At 42.2% G+C, this 21,770-nt stretch overlaps 1 protein-coding gene across 1 annotated transcript in view; it reads right to left on the reverse strand.

Moving 5' to 3' along the window:
* SV2C (synaptic vesicle glycoprotein 2C) overlaps positions 1-21,770 on the reverse strand; it is a 230,082-nt gene that overhangs the window by 99,993 nt on the left and 108,319 nt on the right. Inside the window, exon 4 of the mRNA XM_089694228.1 lies at positions 5,601-5,752. Coding sequence (XP_089550354.1) covers positions 5,601-5,752 — 152 coding nt within the window. The remainder of the gene's footprint in view (positions 1-5,600; positions 5,753-21,770) is intronic.

A 21,770-nucleotide genomic window follows, 5' to 3' on the forward strand; every position in this document is an offset into this window, starting at 1 on the left:
TTTGTGTAACTGGAATCCCCATGGAAGTTCCCATCTGGAACTTTTAGGTGACACTTGTCATGAGATTTGATTTGCACGATTGCAATGTGATTTGTCACGCAATAATTGCAGCAGAATCGCCCCGCATTTTTAGGTGCCATTAAAATGAATCCCACCTGAAAATGCTGATGTGCAATTTGACATTTTAACAGAGTGTTTTGAAATCGCAGGCAGAATATCGGCCCATGATTGAAAACACTTATATGTGAACGGAACCTAAAAGAGACGACTACAGCTGGTCCTTCTGGGTATTGAACTACCCCTGTAAATGGCCCTTGAACAGTAGCTGACTATTTTTTCTCTAAAGCGGCCTAACACCTAATTGCCACTTTTCCTATACCAGACTATATTGACCACCATCTAGTGGCAAGCTAGCTTGCCACTAGATGGCACATGCATCTTGTTAGCACCTGCTAACAAGTTGATGACAATTTTCCCCAGGTATAGACTAGGCTTGAGTATCAGTGAATCATCATAGGGTTTTACCTCTGTGTGTGACTGCCTGCAGACTTTAAGCAAATGCACCCACTCTATCTACAGTTAATTGCACTCAGTATTGAATACAGTATTGTACTGTTCAACTTATAAAGTACTGTCCTGGTACTGTCTCTGGTACATTAATCCCAATCATATAAATATGGAACAAAATTATGGAAGAAATCCTCACAGTTTATAACTGACAGAGAGGTGGGTTGCTGTGTGCCAGTACATCCCAAAATCATGTTCTTGGTCCCTCCCAGGCCATAGACCTGACAACACTTTCTTCCATCTTGGTATCCTTTCTTTCTCCAGTCCCCTTTTCTAATCCTTATAGGTACAGTATGGGCACACAGACACACTGCCAGGTCTGCAGGAGTCCTGCATGGCACCAGGGCAACCATCAGACATTTTGGGACCCCTTACACAGCTTTAGGACTGACCCAACCCCAATCCCAGGCCTTACCACGAATATTCCAGAGGGCACTCCCAAATTAAAAGTGTATTCCAAGTCATCGGTGATTTCAAGATTTAACAGTAAGCAATTATATTTTGGCCAGAAGCCTGCCACCACAACAAAGTAGACTTTTTTGAGAAGGACACTACACTAGCACTAACGGCATTACCGTTTCAATGCCCCCCCCAATCTATCCTCCTCTAGCAGATCTAAGAAAACAAAAAACTCCAAAACACAAAATGAATATATAGTAGCAAAGAAACATCCAAACCAGCAAAGAGATATCCCCATATAGCAAAGAGACAGCTCAACTCCAGGAAAGAGACAACCCAATCCAGCAAAGTGACATCCCCATATAGCAAGAGACATCCTTGTATAGCAAAGAGACTCCCCATATAGCAAAGAAACAGCCCAATCCAGCAAAGAGACATCGCTGTCCAGTGAACAGACAGCCCAGTCCAACAAAGAGTCACAGCACAGGATCACATCCAGCAACATTGTCAATCAATTTACCATTGTAATGTCTAACAACTTGACTCCAGACCAGCCCACGGTGAGCACTGCACAATCCTGCAAGCAGCCCCTCACACCTGTACATGCTCATCCCCCCACTCCTGTACGTACATAGCCCCACGAATACTTGTAAACACTCAGCCCCCCTCACACCTGTATGCACTCAGCCCCCCTCATACCTGTATGCACTCAACCCCCCTCATACCTGTATGCACTCAGCCCCCCAGCACCTGTACGAACTCAGCCCCTCACATCTGTAAGCACTCAGCCCCCCCATACCTGTATGCACTCAGCCTTCACTCACACCTGTATGCACTCAGCGCCCCCTTACACCAATACACGATCAGCCCCCCTCACACCTGCATGCATTCAGCCCCCCTCACGCTCTCAGCCCCCCTCATACCTGTACACACTCAGCGTCCCCTTACACCAGTACACGATCAGCCCCCCTCACACCTGCATGCATTCAGCTCCCCTTACAGGCTCAGCCGCCCTCACACCTGTACGCACTCAGCCCCCCGACTACCTGTATGTACTCAGCCCCCCACACCTGTACGCGCTCAGCCCCCCGACTACCTGTATGTACTCAGCCCCCCACACCTGTACGCACTCAGCCCCCCGACTACCTGTATGTACTCAGCCCCCCACACCTGTACGCACTCATTCCCCCCTCACATCTGTACGCACTCAGCCCCCCTACTACCTGTATGTACTCAGCCCCCCACACCTGTACGCACTCATTCCCCCCTCACACCTGTACACACGTAGCCCCCCTCACACCTGTGTGCACTCAGCCCCCCCACACCTGTACTGACTCAGCCCCTTCACACCTGTATGAACTCAGCCCCCCCACACCTGTAAATACTCAGACCCCCTCACACCTGTATACACTTAACCCTCCCCCCCACACACACACATCTGCAAACACATACAAAGCCCTGGCCCTCCCCTGTACACAAACAGCCCCCTCACTTGTACACTACACACTGCTACTACTTGTAAAGGAGGTCTTCCTAGTCCCAGCTCTTGTTTACACAAAGCTCACGCATGTCACTGAGCCACAGAGAGAACCTGGAGCCAAGCACAGTCCAGAAAACAGTACAGGCAGCACACATGAAGAGTTCCCATGATGGAAATAGCAAGAGGAGGCAGTAAAGAGTCCAATGGGAGAAAAATGACACAGAGCAGCAGCAGCTGCCGACTCTTCTGTAGTAAATGTACAGAGAAAGACAGGGCAGCCACTCCTGCTGCCCCTGCCCACTCCTCCCCATGTTGATGCCTGGACCCCCTATGTGCGTATTGACTGTCCCCCCCGATGGCGGTCTTGCATGGCACTATCTCCTGATTGCTGGCGCAATGCTTTCCAGGCACCCAAAACAGAAAATAGTAAATGCACATGTTTTTACCTGCAAAAAAAATTTGCATTTATTATTTTTTGTTAAAAGGTGAACTTATCCTTTAAGTGATCCCAAAGTGAGCACCAAATAAACAGGTCGATATCAGAAATGTAAAAATTGCTCTGCTCCATAAGGTATGTAAAGATGTATGATGAATTGATTGAAGTGTTTCTAAAGACGTATGTGGACTAATGTACAAGGGCTATAACAAAGAAGAAGACTATAGAAGAAGTAGAGAAATCACATTGTCAATTGCTTTGCTTTACTTTAAATTACACTTCAGTGATTTCTACAGGTAATGGCTCAGGTTGTGTTACTGTTTTATTTGCTCCACTTTTGCAAGTCAACACATTAGGCTAAATTCAAAAAACTGACACACTAGAATAAAGATACTCATTTTCTTAAAAGGTGCCAGTTATTTTCAGTCAACAAGTTCTAAACATTTCAGCCACATGGCTAAAAGAAAGATCATTATTCTGATTCCAACTGTTTTATTAGTGACTTATCCCTTCCTGAGACCTCTATGGCTGGCCTGTATAAGCAGATACCATTACCATGGACAGTCTTTATCAGATAGCTGAACTCGCCAAACACCTGTTTTCTCAAACACTAAATCTTTATTGCATGCAGCAGTTACAGCAGACAACAGATACGGCAGATCATTGAAAAGAGGGTATTTTCAGGTGAAAACATGGTAATGTGTTCCCGCATGCAAGCAGATTACATGTGGCCTACAGACTAGCAGCTATATTCATCCCAAAAACACAGAGTGAAAAAAGGAAGAGGAAATGCATCACTAGCTAGTGGGAGGAGACAGGATGGACGGAAGAAAAAGAAGGTGCAATAAGCAAAATATCCACAAGATGGTAGCATATTAACATTAACCATAACATTGCATTGCATTATATTGTTACAAAAAGTGTGACAGCACAATCCCTTAGCTAGTGTTAAAAAATATGTACCCTAACATTTCATATTCCTGGTATGTGTCTGTTGTACCATGTACTTGTATTAAAAAGTAGCCTGTTTTCTTTGCATTGCTCCCTTTGTGTGAAATACCTGGTGTTCCTACCCATTCCCCTGCTTACCTATTTCAAACTGACCACTCTAGGTATAAGAGCACATCCACTCGCAGCTCTCTAAACCCATCATGCAGCTGAGAACAGAGATTAAGTGGTCGCTTATAAAAAAAATTAAAACAAAAAAGCTATTTGTTAAAAATATATAAATAATAAAAAAATGTTTTATATATATATATATATATATATATACACAGTATATATATAAACAAAGTGAAATTTTCCACATTTCGTCATGTTGCAACCAAAAACCTAATTGCAGTTTATTGAGATTTTCTGTGATAGACCAAAACAAAGTGGCACATAATTGTGAAGTGAAAGGAAAATGATAAATGCTTTTCAAAATTTTTTTGCAAATAAATATCTGAAAAGTGTGCCGTGTATTTGTATTCAGCTCCCTTTAGTCTGATACCCCTAACTAAAATCTAGTGGAACCAACTGCCTTCAGAAGTCAACCAATTAGTAAATAGAGTCCACCTGAGTGTAATGTGATCTCAGCATAAATACAGCTGTTCTGTGAAGCCCTCAGAGGTTTGTTAAAGAACAATACTGAACAAAGAGCATCATGAAGGTCAAGGTACACACCAGACAGGTCAGGGATAAAGGTGTGGAGAAGTTTAAAGCAGGGTTAAGTTATAAAATATCCCAAGCTTTGAACAGTTTGCAGTTTCCGAGAAGCCATGTGGGGGACACAGCAAACATGTGGAAGAAGGTGTTCTGGTCAGATGAGACCAAAATTGAACTTTTTGGCCTAATAGCAAAATGCTATGCGTGGCGGAAAAATAACACTGCACATCACCCTGAACACACCATCCCCACCGTGAAACATGATGGTGGTAGCTTCATGTTGTGGGGATGCTTGTTTTCACCAGGGACAGGGAAACTGGTCAGAGTTGATGGGAAGATGGATGGATCCAAATTCAGGGCAATCTTAGAAGAAAACCTGTTACAGTCTGCAAAAGACTTGAGACTGGGGCAGAGATTCACCTTACAGCAGGACAACAACCCTAAACATACAGCCAGAGCTACAATGGAATGGTTTAGACTAAAGCACATTCATGTGTTAGAATGGCTTAAAGTCCAGACCTAAATCCAATTGAGAATCTGTGGCAAGACTTGAAAACTGCTGTTCACGGACGCTCTCCATCTAATCTGACAGAGCTTGAGCTATTTTGCAAAGAAGAATGGGCAAAATTTCACTCTCTAGATGTGCAAAGCTGGTAGAGACATACCCAAAAATACTTGCAGCTGTAATTGGAGCGAAAAGGTGGTTCTACAAAGTATTGACTCCGGGGGCTGAATATAAATGAACGCCACACTCTTCAGATATTTCTTTGTAAAAAATGTTGAAAACCATTTATCATTTTCCTTCCACTTCACAATTATGTGCCACTTTGTGTTGGTCTATCACATAAAATCCCAATAAAATGCATTTATGTTTTTGGTTGTACCATGATAAAATGTGGAAGATTTCAAGGGGTATGAATACTTTTTCAAGGCACTTTGTGTGTGTGTGTATATATATATATATATATATATATACACACACACACACATGGTAGGGGTAAGGTTACACATATACTTATATACAATGGACTAATTTTGGCTGACAAACTGGAGAGAAAAGATTCAGCTTACCGTAATGTGGAATTATGGCCCAAGCCATGGCTGATGCATATATTCCACCAATCATCCAAAACATACACAGCCAGCTCAGGTGCTCTCCTCGCTTCTCTCTTGCAAGAACTTCCGAAAAATAGGAAAATGCAGTTGGTAGAGCTCCCCCAATCCTGGAAAAATTGTAAGATGTGAAAAAGTAAATTATATGCAATAGAAGGGTAAATGTCAGCTGCACTGTTTATGTGTAAAGTGTAGCTGAACTTTTCACACTGATGGTCCAATCGGGTCCACCTGTCAGTTTTTCAGGCGGACCCGATCGGACCATCCATAGCCCTCTATTAGCTCAGGCAGGAATGTTTGCTAAGCTGAGCAAACCCCTCCTCTCCCTTGCAGACTCCTGGGATGTATGACATCATTTGCCTAGACCTGGAAACCAGTAAGTAATAAAGAGATGTAAAAAAGGAGTTTAAAATAAGTAAATGATATACTTTCCTATCTATTAATGATGCCAGCAGCATAAGGAATAAAAAGTCAATGTTGATTAAGAGAGTGAAGTTCTGCTTAAAGATCACTGGCAGGTAAAGTGAATAACATTGATTATTATTTTATTACAATGGCATCTGAAAGTTGGTGGGCTTTATTAGGCAGCAAGTAAATGTGTTGTCTATAAAACTGATATATTGAAAGCAGAACAACTGGCATCATAGTTAGTTGTGCGTATCTGCACACCAGTCAGGGTGTCCATGATGCTGCAAATGCTTTAGACTATGATTGTCATAGCCTTTGCAGCACATATATATCCAGACCGGTCTTGGTGTGATTTTAATGGTTTTAGGTCTGTGTGTATTGTCTCATACTGAGGTGATGGTAAACCAGGGCGATTGCCCGATTGTCAATCATTAATGTGTAATAAAGCATAATTTTTGGAAACTTTTCTGAGTATCGCATTTTGTCCATAATGTAGCCGCTTTCTTGTGAATCTCTTTTCACAAATCTCTTTCTTGGTCTGTCCATGATGACCCATGTCCACAGCCAAAAGTGCTTACAATGGGTACATGAACATCACAACTGGACCACAGAGCAATGGAAGAAGGTGGCCTAGTCTGATTAATCATGTTTTCTTTTACATCATGTGGATGGCCGGGTGTGTTGCTTACTGGGAGATTCAGAGCACCAGGATGCAGTATTGGAAGAAGGCAAACTGGTCAGTGTGCTAATTTGGGTAATGTTCTGCTAGGCTACCTTGGTCCTGCATTCATGTGGATTGTATTTTGACACGTACCATCTACTTAAACATTGTAGCTGACCAATTACTCCCATTCATGAAAATGGTATTCCCTAATGGCAGTGGCCTCTTTCAGCAGGAAAATACACCCTGTCACATTGCAAAAACGGTTCAAGAATGGTTTGAGGAACAACAATGAGTTTGAGATATTGACCATCGAGCATCTTTGGGATGTGCTGGAAAAACAAGTCTGATCCATGGAGACCCCATCACGCAATCTACAGGACCTAAGGACCTTCTACTAATGGTTTGGAGCCAAATACCATAGCATTGCTTCAGAGGTCTATTGGTGTCTATGTTGCAACAGGTCAGGGCTGTTTTGACGGAAAAAGGGTCAGCAAGAGGGGACCTTCTCAATATTAGGTGGTTCATGGCTGATTGGTGTAAATGATTCTAGTTGATTTGTAAGTAATCGTTTGAGTTTTAAAGAAAAACTCAAATTATGGTGAGTAAATAAATACCTTCTAGCGAACAGTGTTCATATTTCAATGATTTTATTAAAATGTATTGCAGATTGTTACTTGCTTCTCTTCTAAAGACATCAATACATGCATTTCTAGTACTTTCTAGTACTTTCCAAACGGTATGCTTTATTATAATCACATAGACAGGAAACAGCAACCCATCCATCTCTATGTGCATGAGTCTCACTAAAAGAAACTGCAACAATAGGAGATATTTTTACTTTGTGGTTTGTAAAGACTTTTTTAAAAAACAGAGAGTAAAAAAAGGTTATACGAGAAGCATGGAAATGTTCCAGGGATGATCTCTGAGTACTCTGCACATCCTTCTTCCACAGCTCTCTGTTTACATTTGTGATTAGAAGACTGGAAGGGTGCCATGCCATGACTGGAAGGCCTCCAGGGCCTCCCCTCAGTGGTGAAAGTTGAAGATAATTTACTCCACATTGCCTGCAGCAACAGAGGTCAGTGACTTTTTTTCAAAGCTGAAGTTATTCAAAAAGCTCAGTTGAAAGGAGTTGATTTTAAAGTTATAGAGTAATTGTGTACAAAAGCACCTAACAATAGTGTCATAATATAAAATATTGTTATGATAATTGTTATTATTGCTGCTGCTGTTACTACTACTCACCAACATCCAGTACATGCTTGCTGTGGTTTGGCTAGGAATTTGACCCAGAAATCTTTTACTCCTTAAAATATCAGTTTATGTTGCAAAAAGAAAGTTTAGTTAGCTTGAAATTTAAAGTGTCACTAAACCCAGGACCCTGCATTCACTATATCTGGTCTCTCACAGTACACAGAGCACGGAAATGCAATTATTTTAGTAAATATAAACTGCTAAATACCTTTTCTCATCATCAGTTAGAACAGTCTTGTGACTTCAGCAGTGCACTGGTTAAAGCTTGTAGGAGGAGTTTTCTTTCTGCTCTAGGAGGATTTGAAACCCCTGACCTTCTGTCTGGACAGTTCTGATTGGCCCTGTGCTGATCACATGCACTCTCCCAAGAATAAAAAAAATCTCTAGCAATACATACCAAACTGAGCATGTGCATGTGACTACGGATTCAGTCTGTATTAGGCGGTCATTTCAAAAAGAGGAGGGGCAGAGAAGTCAGGATCAAACAGCCTTTTTACACAATTCAGAGGATTAACCCCTTAGGTTCCACAGTGATTATAACAAGCATGCTTTTGTGCATATACATACGGATTTTACTGTTGTGAGTTTAGTAACACTTTAAGGTTAAATGTATGTTCCCTGCATATTGTATTAGCCTGCTATGTGTTGGTGTATGCCCCATCACCTATCTTTACTGTATTGGTACAATACAATGTTTACCATACTGTATTGTAAAAAAAGAAAATGCTTCTATCAATAAAAATATATTCTTTAAAAAGGTATGTTCCCTGTACTGCTGCCCCCTCTACCTTAGCAACATCTATACAGAGCACTAGTGACTATTGATTCACTGACTTTTCTGACTGCTCCCCTGCTACCCGTCCTTGGTTTAGGTATATTTTATGTCGAGATCAGTGACAGTATTGACATTTTGACACTGCCATGTGCCACAGAGGAAGGTTGTTGGGGAAGGTGTTGGGGGGTGTATCAAAATTTTGCAAAGCTATGATCTGTAGTTAAGCTCTACATCACAGCTAAGCAGATAACATTAAATCAATGTTTCATATGGTACAATATGGTCTATTAGATTTCATACTCACATAAAACAAATATTATTAAATATTCACATGGTCCATGATCTACACAATTTAAACTGTGTTTAAGTGTAATACTTGTGATGGAATATTACTATTGACTGACTTAGGATTCAGTGTTATTTATGACCTGTCTAAATTCCCATTATCTAAAACATGAAAAATGGGTATTGATGAAGCTGACATACAGACTGGGGAAGATCTTCGCTCCATAAATCACTGATCCAGATCCAATAATACATGACAACTGTTATTATAATTAATTATTTTGTGAAGATTTTATTTCAGTGAAGTAATATCCGCTGTGTTTTGTGAAGGCCTACAAAATCACACTGATTTATTAAAGACTAAGTTGACCTTAATAAATGTACATATTTTGCAGTGAAAAAATTGTGATTTATTATTTTTTCCTCCAGGAGTCTGCAGAGCATTGCACTTGTGATTAGTGAATCGCTGGTGCAATGTTGGGCTCCTGCAGACATGTCCTCTGGCGTTCTGCCCATACCTGTGTACGGGCTTTCTGTTACAAAGCTGGAAGACATGTCAGTGGACTACAAGGGTGCTCATCAGTGCCCTCTCAGTCCTTTGAGAACTACAAGAGGTCTACTGCACTGGAAGACAGGACTTTCCCTGTGAATGAATGATGTGGCTCTGTATGCGGAGCCCCTCATAGTCGTGCCAATTTTGAAAAGTGACATCGGGTGCAGGGAGAAGAACTGCTGTCACAGGAGGAACTGGGGGGATGCGGCATAGTAAGATGTTACATGTTACAACCTAAATACAGGAGTAATGTGCAACATGTTACTAAAGGTGAACTTATGCGGGCCATCGATGGATTGAATGTCGGCCGGTTCACCAGGGACCCCCGAGAGTGGATCCATCTATAGGTAGGCTGGTTGTATCCAAGTTGATCCATCGATCAACTTAGTACGGGCAGGCTGATTGTACCCAAGCTGATCCATCAATCAGCTTGGGTACAACCAACATGTCAGATTTTTAGCATGTGATTATTGCCAGCTGTTATAGCCATTAGCAATTATCACTGTTTTCTCCTGGCAGGGACGGCTCCTTGTTCTCTCCCCCAGATGGGAGAACACAATAGCTCAGCAGGAGGGGTTCCCCCACCAACCCTGACTGTGCTGAAGGGAGAAGCGAGCACCCGATGAAGGCACCTGCTGCCTGACAGCTCTTAAATAAGCTAAGGGGTGAAGCCACTGGGTGACCCTGCTCCTTTGTGACATCATCGACCTGGGCATGCTAGGTCAATGACATCACAAGGGGCCGGGTCACCCGGCGATGTCACTGGGTGGCTATGCCCCTTAGCTTATGTAAGAGCTATCAGATGGTGGAGCTGTCAAATGGCGAAGGCCTTTATCGGGTGCGGAGCTCTTTTTTTTTTCGGGTCGGCAGCAGTGTTCATCATGACTGATGTTGGATCTAGTTCGGGGGGACAAGTTTTTTTTTAGTTTTTTTAAGGACTTGTCAAAAACTGTTGTTGTGTTTTTACTCTCTTTTGACACTTTTTTGGGGAATGAGTAGGTGTACTATGTACCTTATACTCATTCACAGAGGGGGGCTGGGATCTGGGGGCCTTATTAAAGGGGGCTTCCAGATTCCAATAAGTCACCCTCCACAGACCCCTACAACCACAGCCCAGGGTTGTGGGAAAGAGGCCCTTGTCCTCATCAACATGGGTGTATGTGGCCTGGTATGGTTCAGGAGGGGGGGGGGGGGGATCACTGATTTCTTGACCTGCTGAGCTGCATGCTTGGATAAGGGTGTGGTATGGATTTTGGGGGGACCCCATGCAATTTTGATCTAGAGTTCTCCTTAAAATCCATACCAGGCCAGAAGAGCCTGGTATGGACAAAGGGGGGGAGCCCCTACACAGTTTTTTTCCACATTTTTACCTGCCGGAATTCTTTATTATTACCTTTGGCTGTCAGTGGGAAATCCCATTGACAGCTGATGAGTAATCAGTTGTTAAGGTCGTGGCGGCCGGCTTGCCAGCCCACTCCTTAGCAACCAGCAATCCTTTACACAGAAATTGGATCGGTCGAGAAATTTTCGACAATTCAAATTCCATGGCCAAAGGCAAAGTCGCATAGCATGAAAGTCACTTCAAAGTTGCTTCAAGTTACATCAATCACATCAAAGTAGAATCGCATCAATTCACCAGGAAGTCGCCATAAGCCGCACAACTTTCAGGTCACAGTAGTGTGAACCGACACTAAATGTTCAAGTAGGTTTTAAGTTAAGTGTACTAGAAATCTCATCTTTGGAAAGATGCTTGAAAATAGCGCTACACAAATAAAGGGGTGAATTTTACTTACAATCATAGTAGTCATATTAATAATCATGTTATTTATAACTGGGGCTGTGTATGTGATTACAGAATAATGCTGTAATCACCTATTCCTACATTGGGCTCATTTTTACAGCCAATCACTCCCTAATCTCTACAGAAATTAATTTGCAGTTAAATTTGAAATAATCCTTGTTATACAATTCAAGTTTGTTTATGGTTAACATAGTGCCCCCTAATGGGTTACCCAAAATAAACAGGAAGCTCTGGGACCTCTGTAGCGTTCACCCATCAGTAGTCATTCTTTTCATGCAGCAGCCGGCTCTCACAGCAGAAAAAGTGAGAGCCTCAGCTCACGTGTAAAAAAGGCAAGTGGATAGTTGAGGCAAATAATAAGGTCTAGCTAATATGTAAGATGTTGACCTAGGAAAGGAAGCTTTACTCCACCTAAATCTCTCTAAAGCCTCCGGGTTCCAGGATCCAGACAAGAACTTACTAGGATCCTATATAAGTATATACTGTGTATATATACATATATATATATTATATTGCCCAGAGTATTGGGACACCCCTCCAAATCATTGGATTCAGATGTTCCAATCACCTCCATGGTCACAAGTGTATAAACTCAAGCACCTAGGCATGAAGACTGCCTCTACAAACATTTGTGAAAGAATGGGTCGCTCTCAGGAGCTCAGTGAATTCAAGAATGGTACCATGATAGGTTGCCACCTGTGCAATATGTCAATCCATGAAATTTTATTGCTACTAAATATTCCAACTGGGAGCAGCTCAGCCAACAAGTGGTAGGCAACATAAAATGACAGAGCGGGGTCAGTGCATGCTGAAGCGCATAGTGTGCAGAAGTCGCCCAACTGTCTTCAAGGTCAATAGCTAAAGACCTCCAAACTTTGTGTGGCCTTCAGATTAGCACAACAACAGTGCATAGAGAGCTTTATGGAATATGTTTCCATGGCCAACCAACTGCATCCAAACCTTACATCATCAAGTGCAATACAAAGCGTTGAATGCAGTGGTGTAAAGCACACCACCACTGGACTCTAGAGCAGTGGAGACATGTTATTTGGAGTGACCAATCATACTTCTCTGTCTAGGATCAGATGGACGTGTCTGGATTTGGCGGTTGCCAGGAGAACAGTACTTGCCTGACTGCATTGTGCCAAGTATAAATTTTAGTGGAGGGGGGATTATGGTGTGGGGTTGTTTTTCAGGGGTTGGGCTTGGCCCCTTAGTTCCAGTGAAGGGAACTCTTAAGGCATCAGCATACCAAGATGTTTTGGACAATTTCATGCTCCCAGCTTTGTGGTAACAGTTTGGGGATGGCCCCTTCCTGTTCCAACATGACTGCACACCAGTGCACAAAGCAAGGTCCATAAAGACATGGATGAGCGAGTTTGGGGTGCAGAAACTTGACTGGCCTGCACAGAGTCCTGATATCAACCTGATAGAACACCTTTGGGATGAATTAGAGTGGAACCGAACCGGATATCGTATGTACTCTCCAGTGCCTCAGGATATGCACAGCCAAAAGGGAAGCCAAGGGTATCAGGACAGCGAAAACCAAAGGAAATGCTTCAGGGGTTCAGCCCTCCTCAGACGGGGAAATCAGCCACTGGATAAAGAGAAAACAGGTGGCGCACACACCTAGTGCATTATCCAAGGTTTATTGTAAAGAGTAAAAAATAATAAAAACATACTCACAAATGAAGCATGTATCTAAAAAGCATAGAAAAATGACGATGGCCACAACGGCAGGCAAAGTGTCCTCACTGTCAGTGTGGTCAAATGGCTGATGCGTTTCGGGGACGAATCCCTTTCCTCAGAGCTAATGACCAGCCTCTGATGCAGATGTGTAATGGATGAAAAGTGGGAGCCTTGCTGGTGATACCGCACTGACAGTGCGTGTTTATTATTTTTTACTCTTTACAATAAACCTTGGATAATGCACTAGGTGTGTGCGCCACCTGTTTTCTCTTTATCCAGTGGCTGAATTAGAGGGGAGACTGTGAGCCAGGCCTTCTCATCAGACATCAGTGCCTGACCTCACAAATGCGCTTCTGGAAGAATGTTCAAACATTCCCATAGACACACTCCTAAACCTTGTGGACAGCCTTCCCAGAAGAGATTAAACTGTTATAGCTGCAAAGTGGGCCAACTCAATATTGAACCCTACGGACTAAGACTGGGATGCCATTAAAGTTCATGTGCGTGTAAAGGCAGGCGTCCCAATACTTTTGGCAATATAGTGTATATCATCCTGCCTTTTATCAATGGTTCAGGATGGTGGTGGTGGTGGTGTAATGGTGTGGGGGATATTTTCTTGGCGCTAGTAAGGTTTATCTAATAAAGTGGCCAGTGATTTTTTTTCTGAACGAATTTCACTTTAAAGGGAGTATAAAGCCATTTTTTTGGCCAGCTTTAGGATAATGTGGAGATGCGTTAAAGCCCCTGCTAGTTTTTGCTGTCTGTATACCACTGGTGAAATTTTCTTTTACTTGTCCCCATTGAAAGATCTCCCCTTTTGTTCTGAGGACAACTCTTAAATTTTAGATTTCTCTTCACTTTATTCCTCGGTGTCCAAAATGAAAGCTTTGCCCAGAGCTACACTTTAATCATGACTATACAGGAAAAATATTATTCTACACATCTTGTCAGCTATACAACCATGCTAATTGTCAGTTCTACAACCATGCTAATATGAATTAATGCATAACAAGTAATTGACCAGAGAGAAGTCCTATTTCATAAAAATTATTACTTGTAAATTCACCTGTGGGTCATTTGCTTGAAAATGAAGCTTGTGTATTCTTTGCCAAAGACTTATTAAAGCCATCCACCATTCTAATTAAAAAGTAATATAACATTTATTTAAAACAGGAGCTGTTGATTCACCAAATTACTTACCAACAATTCCAATTAACACGTCACTCACATCATTGACCAGCCCCCCATCTATACCATGTAGGCAGGCAGCATATTTACATCACAGTAGTTAAAGTGTTACAATACCCACAACAGTAAAATCAGTCTTTATATGTAGTAAAGCACGCTTGTTATACTCAATGTGGAACCTAAGGGGTAAATCCTCTGCATTGCAAAAGGTTGCTTGATCATATCTTCTCTGATCCTCCCCTTCTTCCACATTCCCCAATCCATCTGCTGATAGAGCAGAGCCTTTGGGGCAACTACACATGTTCAGTTTGGTGTGTTTTGCTAGAGAGTTTTTTTTATTTCTTGGAAGAGTGCATGTGATCAGCACAAAGCCAATTAGCGCTGTCCAGACAGAGGGTCAGGGGACCTGCAGCCTTATAGGACAATCAGGGAAGGATGAAAACTACTCCTACAAGCTTCAATGAAGTGCTCTGCTGGACACTGATAGAAGACTGTTCTAACTGCTGATTAGAAAAGATATTTAGCAGTTTATATTTACTAACATAATTGCATTTCCATGTTGTGTGTACTGTGGGAGACCAGATATAGTGAATGCAGGGTCCTGGGTTTAGTAACACTATAACGCACAAATGCACATTTGTGGAGGTAAATATAGCAAAAAAAAATTAATGCAGCATATACAATTGCTACACATATTTTCTGTAAAATGAAATGCAATATAGCATCCCAGAGGCATTCTGCACTCAGTTTGTAGGCAGGTGCAGTCTATTTTCTCTACTGTAGGTGGTGCTCGACTTGAGTGCTACCACAGCTGGAGAGGAAGCCAAGGGAAGCAAGGTTTCTCTATGGTTTCCTGGGTCTAAGAAGCAGCATTCAGGTTGGCTAAGTTGCACCCAGGTGACCTCTGGTGGCCATCTTGGGTCAGCAGAGCCCTTTATAAGTCCTTGCCCCCACGTGGATAGAGTAGGGAGATGGACCCCGCCTGTCAGGGAGATTTGTTAGTGCCAGGGAAATTTTCCTTACGAGAAGGAACAGGTTAGAGACCCACCATCCTTGTAGGAAGCCTTCCCTTTTGGGACTGGACTGGACCAGCCAGGCTGCACTCTGCCCTCTGAACATATACTGTAGGAACATCTTCTCCCACTGTATCTTTGCATGTGAACTGAAATGTGAGTGTTTCCCTGGCAGTGCTTTCCTGCCTAGGATGTTTTGCGTTTTGCATTTTCTTCAATACAAGTTCTACATTTTATTGAAACCGGTCTGTGTGTCTTCTCTGCCACCGCCCCACACTGTACCTTCCCACTACTTAGTGTATAAAACACCTCCAAAAATGTAATTTCCTGCTTGTATGATTGGCCCACTGGGAAAACCAGTGTTGTTTTTTTCTCAACAAAAGTGGAATGACTCTGACCATTCTTGTCTAGAATGATTCCCCACCCCATATGGTACCACTGTGCTCAGGGCAGCCTCCCCTTCTGCCCACCACTATGATGATGAAATACACAATCAAAAATGGAAAATAATACAAAGATCAACAAATTTAATAACCAAAATTACCATAAATACACCCTAAAATCTCTACATAAGGAAAAAGTGAGTGGATCTTTTATTTAAAGCAATTTTGTATATGCAGGTCAGTAAATGAAACTGAGAGTTTTTCTAATAGAATCGCAACAAAATCATTTTTTTTTTTTTGCACTAATGTGCTTGGAGCCTTAAAGTGGGTGAAAAGCTAAAAGGTTTTTTACCTTAATGTATTCTCTGCATTAAAGTAAAAAAAAATACTTTTAATAGTGCACATCTGCAGCAACTCTTCTTCCCTCTCCGTTCCATTGGAACCATTGGCTCCTGCTGCTGTCAGTCAAAACCTGTGAGCAGAGAGTGGGGGGAGGGGACGAGCTGGGCTGTATGTCTGAATATCCTCAAACAGCCCTGTTTGGGACCGAGCACGCACGAGTGCCCTCATAGGAAGTGGCTTCCTATGAGGGCACTTGGCGGGGGAGGGGAAGAGCCAAGAGCGCCATTACGTGACCTGAGAAGAGGAGTATTGGGGCCGCACTGCGCAAAACAATTGAAAAGAGCAGGTTAATGAAAAACAAAGTCAAGCTTTACAATCAGTTTATTCCAAAATGTGTGCAGATCTTGGCAGATGCACATCAAGATAGATGAAAAGATCAGGCTATGATCAGCTTCAGCAGTATACATGTGATAAGAATAAATAATAATACTGAAGGAGGGTGAAGCTGACTATAAAAAGCACCCCCTATCTATGGAGCGAGGTAGAGATATAATATTTAAGGGCAAAGACACAGACAATGGATGTGTAACATAGTAGTACTGTTCACGCCAAGCGCACGCAAATGTGCGGCCTCCCGGCATCTGGGCCTTGACGCTGAGTGGCCGTACATTTGCGTGCAATTAAAAAAAAAATGTGCTGAGAGCGCGCGCCCTGCGCGCTCCTAGCACATGTCCGTTACTCACGGAAAGGTCCAGATCTCCTTTTGTGATTGGGACCTTTCCTGATCATGTGAGCACTGTGAAAGTGAATCATGACAGTCACATGACCTAAAACCCCGCCCGCCTCCCGACTTCTGAAACCCTTAAAGGGCCGGGAGGTGCTGGCGCCAAGGGGTTAAGGGAGAATTCGTATTGCAACACACAGCAGCAGGAACGAATCACCAATCCGGCCGCTCTGCATTGCTGGCTGCACTAGGGGGCAGTGTGATATGTGATTCAGTGCATCATACAGCCCCCCTTTTTTTTTTTACAAACTTTATGTGAAGTGTACAAAACACACAGCTCGGTTCACTGTGATAACATGCAGCATGTCTGCATTTTACAACAGCATGCTGCAGTACTAGGCTGCATTGCAGTGTGATTGCGATACATAGGAAACAATTCTTTCCCATGTGTCCCTGCGGTGACAGACATTTTACCATGCGGTAAAACGTCTGTCACTGCATGTAATGTGAACTGGCCCTTACTAAGGCTAGGTCCACACCTATGCAGGTTGCGTTTGAGCTGTTTCTGCATTGCATTTTGCATTTTTGCACCTGTGTTTTTGCTGTGTTTTTGATTCCTTTTTTTTTTTTTTTCTTTTCTTGTTGGTAGGCAGATTTAAAATGCATCAAAAACACGACAGAAACACAGCAAAAATGCAATACATGCTTTTCTGCAGCATTTCCATTTAAGTCTATAGAACCAAAAACACAACTTTTTGCATTTAAAAAAGTCCCTGATACTTTCCAAAAAACGCACCGGGTGAAAATGCAGAGTTGTCAACATGTCCCATAGGAAATTATTTTAAATGGACTGTGCTACTTTTCTGCAAAACGTTGCAGAAAACGCTTAGGTGTGAACCTAGAGTAAAGCAGTGTTTATCAGCTTGACTTTTTGTTGGTATAGACCAGGGGTATTGAATTAAAATTCAAGGAGGTCCGGTCACTAAAATGTTCTTCTGGCTGAAGTCTGAATAGTGTGTGACCATGAACAATGAATTAAAAATGATTTTCAACAATCTAGCATGTATAACAGATATAAACTAGAAGCAAAGTGTATGCTAAACAAATGATTTAAAAAAAATAAATAAAAAGAGGTTTACAGTTTAAGTGGGCCCTGAAAAACAACTGTCATTGCAGTGATATACAGAGAGTGAGAAAATGACATTATGAAACCAGATTATGTTTGTCATATGCAGGCCATAGACGGGTCGTTTACCGGCTGAATTTTCACCCGCACAAAAAATCGGACGATATTCACGCCGTTAGTGGGGCCAGCCCATCGGCCGTTTTTCGCGGATCTTCTCGTTTATTTTTATCGGTCATGCTGGAAAATCCACGAAAGACATTGGTGTCAGCATCGGCAACAACCGATTTTTCGTTTATCGTCCAGAATTGAACTGCACTGGTCTCCATCCTCTACAGAGGTATGGAAGTTCAAGAATTAAAGTCAAGTGCACATTGGAGCCCGACAATTCAGCCGATAAAGGGCCCGGTCTATGGCCAGCCATAGTCTACAGTATTTGTGTGTGGATACTTTGGATTTTTGAGTCTAAATTGTTGAGAGTGCTTGTTATCAGGTGAGTTTAATTAACATAAACAATCATTGGATTGGGACAGATTAATGCTGTGATAAATTACAGTAGTGAACAGCAATAGTTACAACTGCAATTAAATCTTACATGCCTTAAACCTTGGACATTATTATGTCACGGCATCAATTTTAAGGAAATCCGATAAACATCAATGCACTTCATTTAAGCACTTAAAGATGTGCATGGAATATTTTGTTTTCCATTGATGTGGTATCAACTTATTGACATTCAGGATTCCAGTTCTGAAAATACATGCTGATACAGAAAAATGTGCAGTAAAAACATTATACACTCTTTTCAGAATGATTGTGATTTTTTCCATGTGAGATAAGCTATTACAGGGGACGGCAATCAATGGCTTCATTTAATTAAAGCCACAAATGATCAATATGCTTTTGGAGAAAGCCAGTTATCATTAGGTTTATTAGAGTGAATCGCCTCCATGCTACGAAAGTGCATTGATCTAACGTGCCCATATTTTATATTTGTGCAATTCCACATTTTCTTAGCTGAGATGTATAATTTGATTAAACTTAAATTTGAAGAATCTCTGAGCATTCTAGATTCTATCATACTGCTATTGCAGTTTCTGTTTACTTTGTGAATTCATACATATTTAGCCATTATAGCAGTCAGCTTTGAGAAATGTTCCTTTTTCCTGTATTCTGTTATGTGTGCTGCAAATGTTAGAATGTTTAATTTAAGTGACATGCATAAATTGGTATTAAATAAGAAGGGTACAGCATCAGGACTCAGGAGCTGGTATCTTTCAGCACAGAAATTTTTGGTATTTGATGTGGATGGTTTTGCGGAAATGAATGACAGGATTTAGTATTAGGGCCAGTACAGAGTTACAGGAAGGGTAATGTGAAAGGGGCCTTAGGGTAGGCATCACTACTACCACTACTATCAGCTCCAAACTCCTAGCACTGAATATGTATTGGCTGGGACTACTGAACAATGTATTTTCCATATGTCTCAATGGGAAGAAAGCAGTCAAAGTAGAGCCAGCCTACATCTATGTATGAAATACAGTCTGGACACTGTCTCCAAGAAAGACCTTCACCTGTCCATAATGTCCTCATACAGCAGCAGGCTCCAACAGCGGAGAATGGGAGAGGGAGAAAAAGAACACTGAGCATCACTGAACTCACGCTTATAGAGGCCTATGAACAGCTCAGACTAATAAAGAGGTCTTTGCTACTGGGTAAGAGGTGGACCAAAGAATTGAAATTTCATTCCACCCAAAGCTCTACAGTGCCTCAAGGCTTTGGGTCTCAGAATAGAATCTATTAAGATTCTGAGAAAACAAAACATTTTTTGCCACATAAGGTATAAACCCTGGAGCACATCAATTTGTGCATGTGAAAAACCTAGGTGATACATACACCATCCATAATCCTGCCAGACAATGCTTCACATACCCTCTCCCTCTGCTTAGACTTGTAGAAAGAAGCACATTTTGTTAAAATATAGTGGACACTCCATAAGCATTCCTTTTGCTGGGTCCCTTGCTTGTGTTCTACATAACATGTAAAATGATGTGGAGCAGAAACCATCTTATGACTCTTGCAGTGTTCTCTTTGCTCCAAATGATCTGCGTTAGTGGAGAATGGGCTGTAATCAATCAGATCTGTATGCTCAAAAAGATATTACTGCAGTGACTCTAGTGCCCACTTTATGGCCAGACATTCCTTGCCACTATTCAATAGTTCCTTTCTGAAGGGTTAATTTTCAGATAACATACTGTATGCTACTTAATGTATAAGCATGATGAAATTAGTTAGGTGCTGTTCTGGACAGGAGGGTAGGGGTTAATGTTTTTCCTGGCTCTTTGGATTTTGGTGGGATCTTTGGGTCCGACCCACTGCACCTGTGGATATAAAAGTGGGCAGTGGGCCAAGTACAGGTCTGTCGCTGCAGTTGCCATTGTCTAGCCTTGCTTCTTGTCCACGGTCTTAGTTGTCTCCCTGGATCCCCAAAGAGAGAGCTACATCTGGAAGAGGGCCAAAGACACAGCCTGCCATCAAGATGTAATGTCGTCAACACTTGGGGTCCGATCCGAAGTCACCTGCTGCTGGAGTATGCCTCTGTTGGATGCGGTAACCACATGGACTCTGCCATTGCAGGTACTCTGAGGCAGCACATAGCCTGGTTAGGTTTAGGGACTAGGTAATTAGCAATAATGACTGTTGTTGAAAGTAATTAGGAAAAGTTCTGTTGTTCTTTGGACTTTGTGTTTCTGGACTGTATGCTGTTCTACACTGTAAATAAAGTTTTTGAAACTTTGTCATCCGTCTAGTCTAAAGTCCTTTAAAAGGGGCGTAATGCAAGTAACAAGCACAACTTTGCACTTAGTCTACCGCTTGGGTTACTAGCACATAGGGTATCAAGAGTCAGCATGTTAAGAGTCATTCTAGTGCAGGTTATACATGTGGTTGCCACAAGCAATGAAGGTACAGCTAGTAAGCAGCTTGTCGGAACATCTGCCTGTTATAGATGGAATTGCCTCTAGCTGTGAGGGAGATGTTGTCAGCACTCCCTATGTCACATTTGGTCTCCCACAGCAACCAGAATGGAACTGCACTGGTCTCCATCCTCTACAGAGGTATGGAAGTTCAAGAATCAAAGTCAAGTGCACATTGGAGCCCGCGCTATTTGCATGGTGGGGTTCCATTCTGCTACTGGGACTGGTAGTGGACACTGGGCAGGTGGTTGTGATCAGTGTTCGGCCTGCCCGCCTAAATGCAAGCTATGGTGGGAAGATGTACATTTACACGGGAACCCGAGACTTAACTGGAGAACAGTTGTTGTGCAAGTGTTCATGGTGTACGTCCATCTCAAAGAGTAGAGGCCTGCCTTAAGGTCGAGAACTCCCTGACAGCAACCTCGGCCTTGTCCCAATGTATTGGTGCAAATGGCACTAAAGTAAATGTTCCCCATGTGTGTGAAGTAGAGAGAGAGAGACCCTGTTTCAGGTGCTTAGCGTAGCTCAGAACCAACCCTGGGGTAGGCCTCTCATGTGACCCTTGCTAGGTGCCATGGAGGACATAGATAATAAGTGAAATAGCTACTTGAAACAATAACAAGCCAGCCAATTCAGCGCACTCATAGACTACAATGGAAACAGAGTAGTGTAAATGAAAAAAATATATATATAAAATTAAATATAAACAGTGTAAAATATATGTTATAGTCCATAACAAGATCTGCAGCTGGATCACTATGGAGTGGAACACAAGCAATTCTAGCAACACCTCGCCAAAGCTATGGGGAATCCCTCATGGACATGCAAAAGAGCAGGGCTCCAGGTGAATGTGTGATAAAAACAGAAATACTTTAATGTAGCACACTTACATTGGAGCAACCTGTGAACAGCTCAAATAATCAAGATGGCGTGCAGTGCAGATGCAGCTCT

This window comes from Staurois parvus, unplaced genomic scaffold (assembly GCF_062004578.1).
Source record: "Staurois parvus isolate SC_StPar_1 unplaced genomic scaffold, SC_StPar_1.0 ptg000656l, whole genome shotgun sequence".
NCBI classification, from domain to species: Eukaryota; Metazoa; Chordata; class Amphibia; order Anura; family Ranidae; genus Staurois; species Staurois parvus.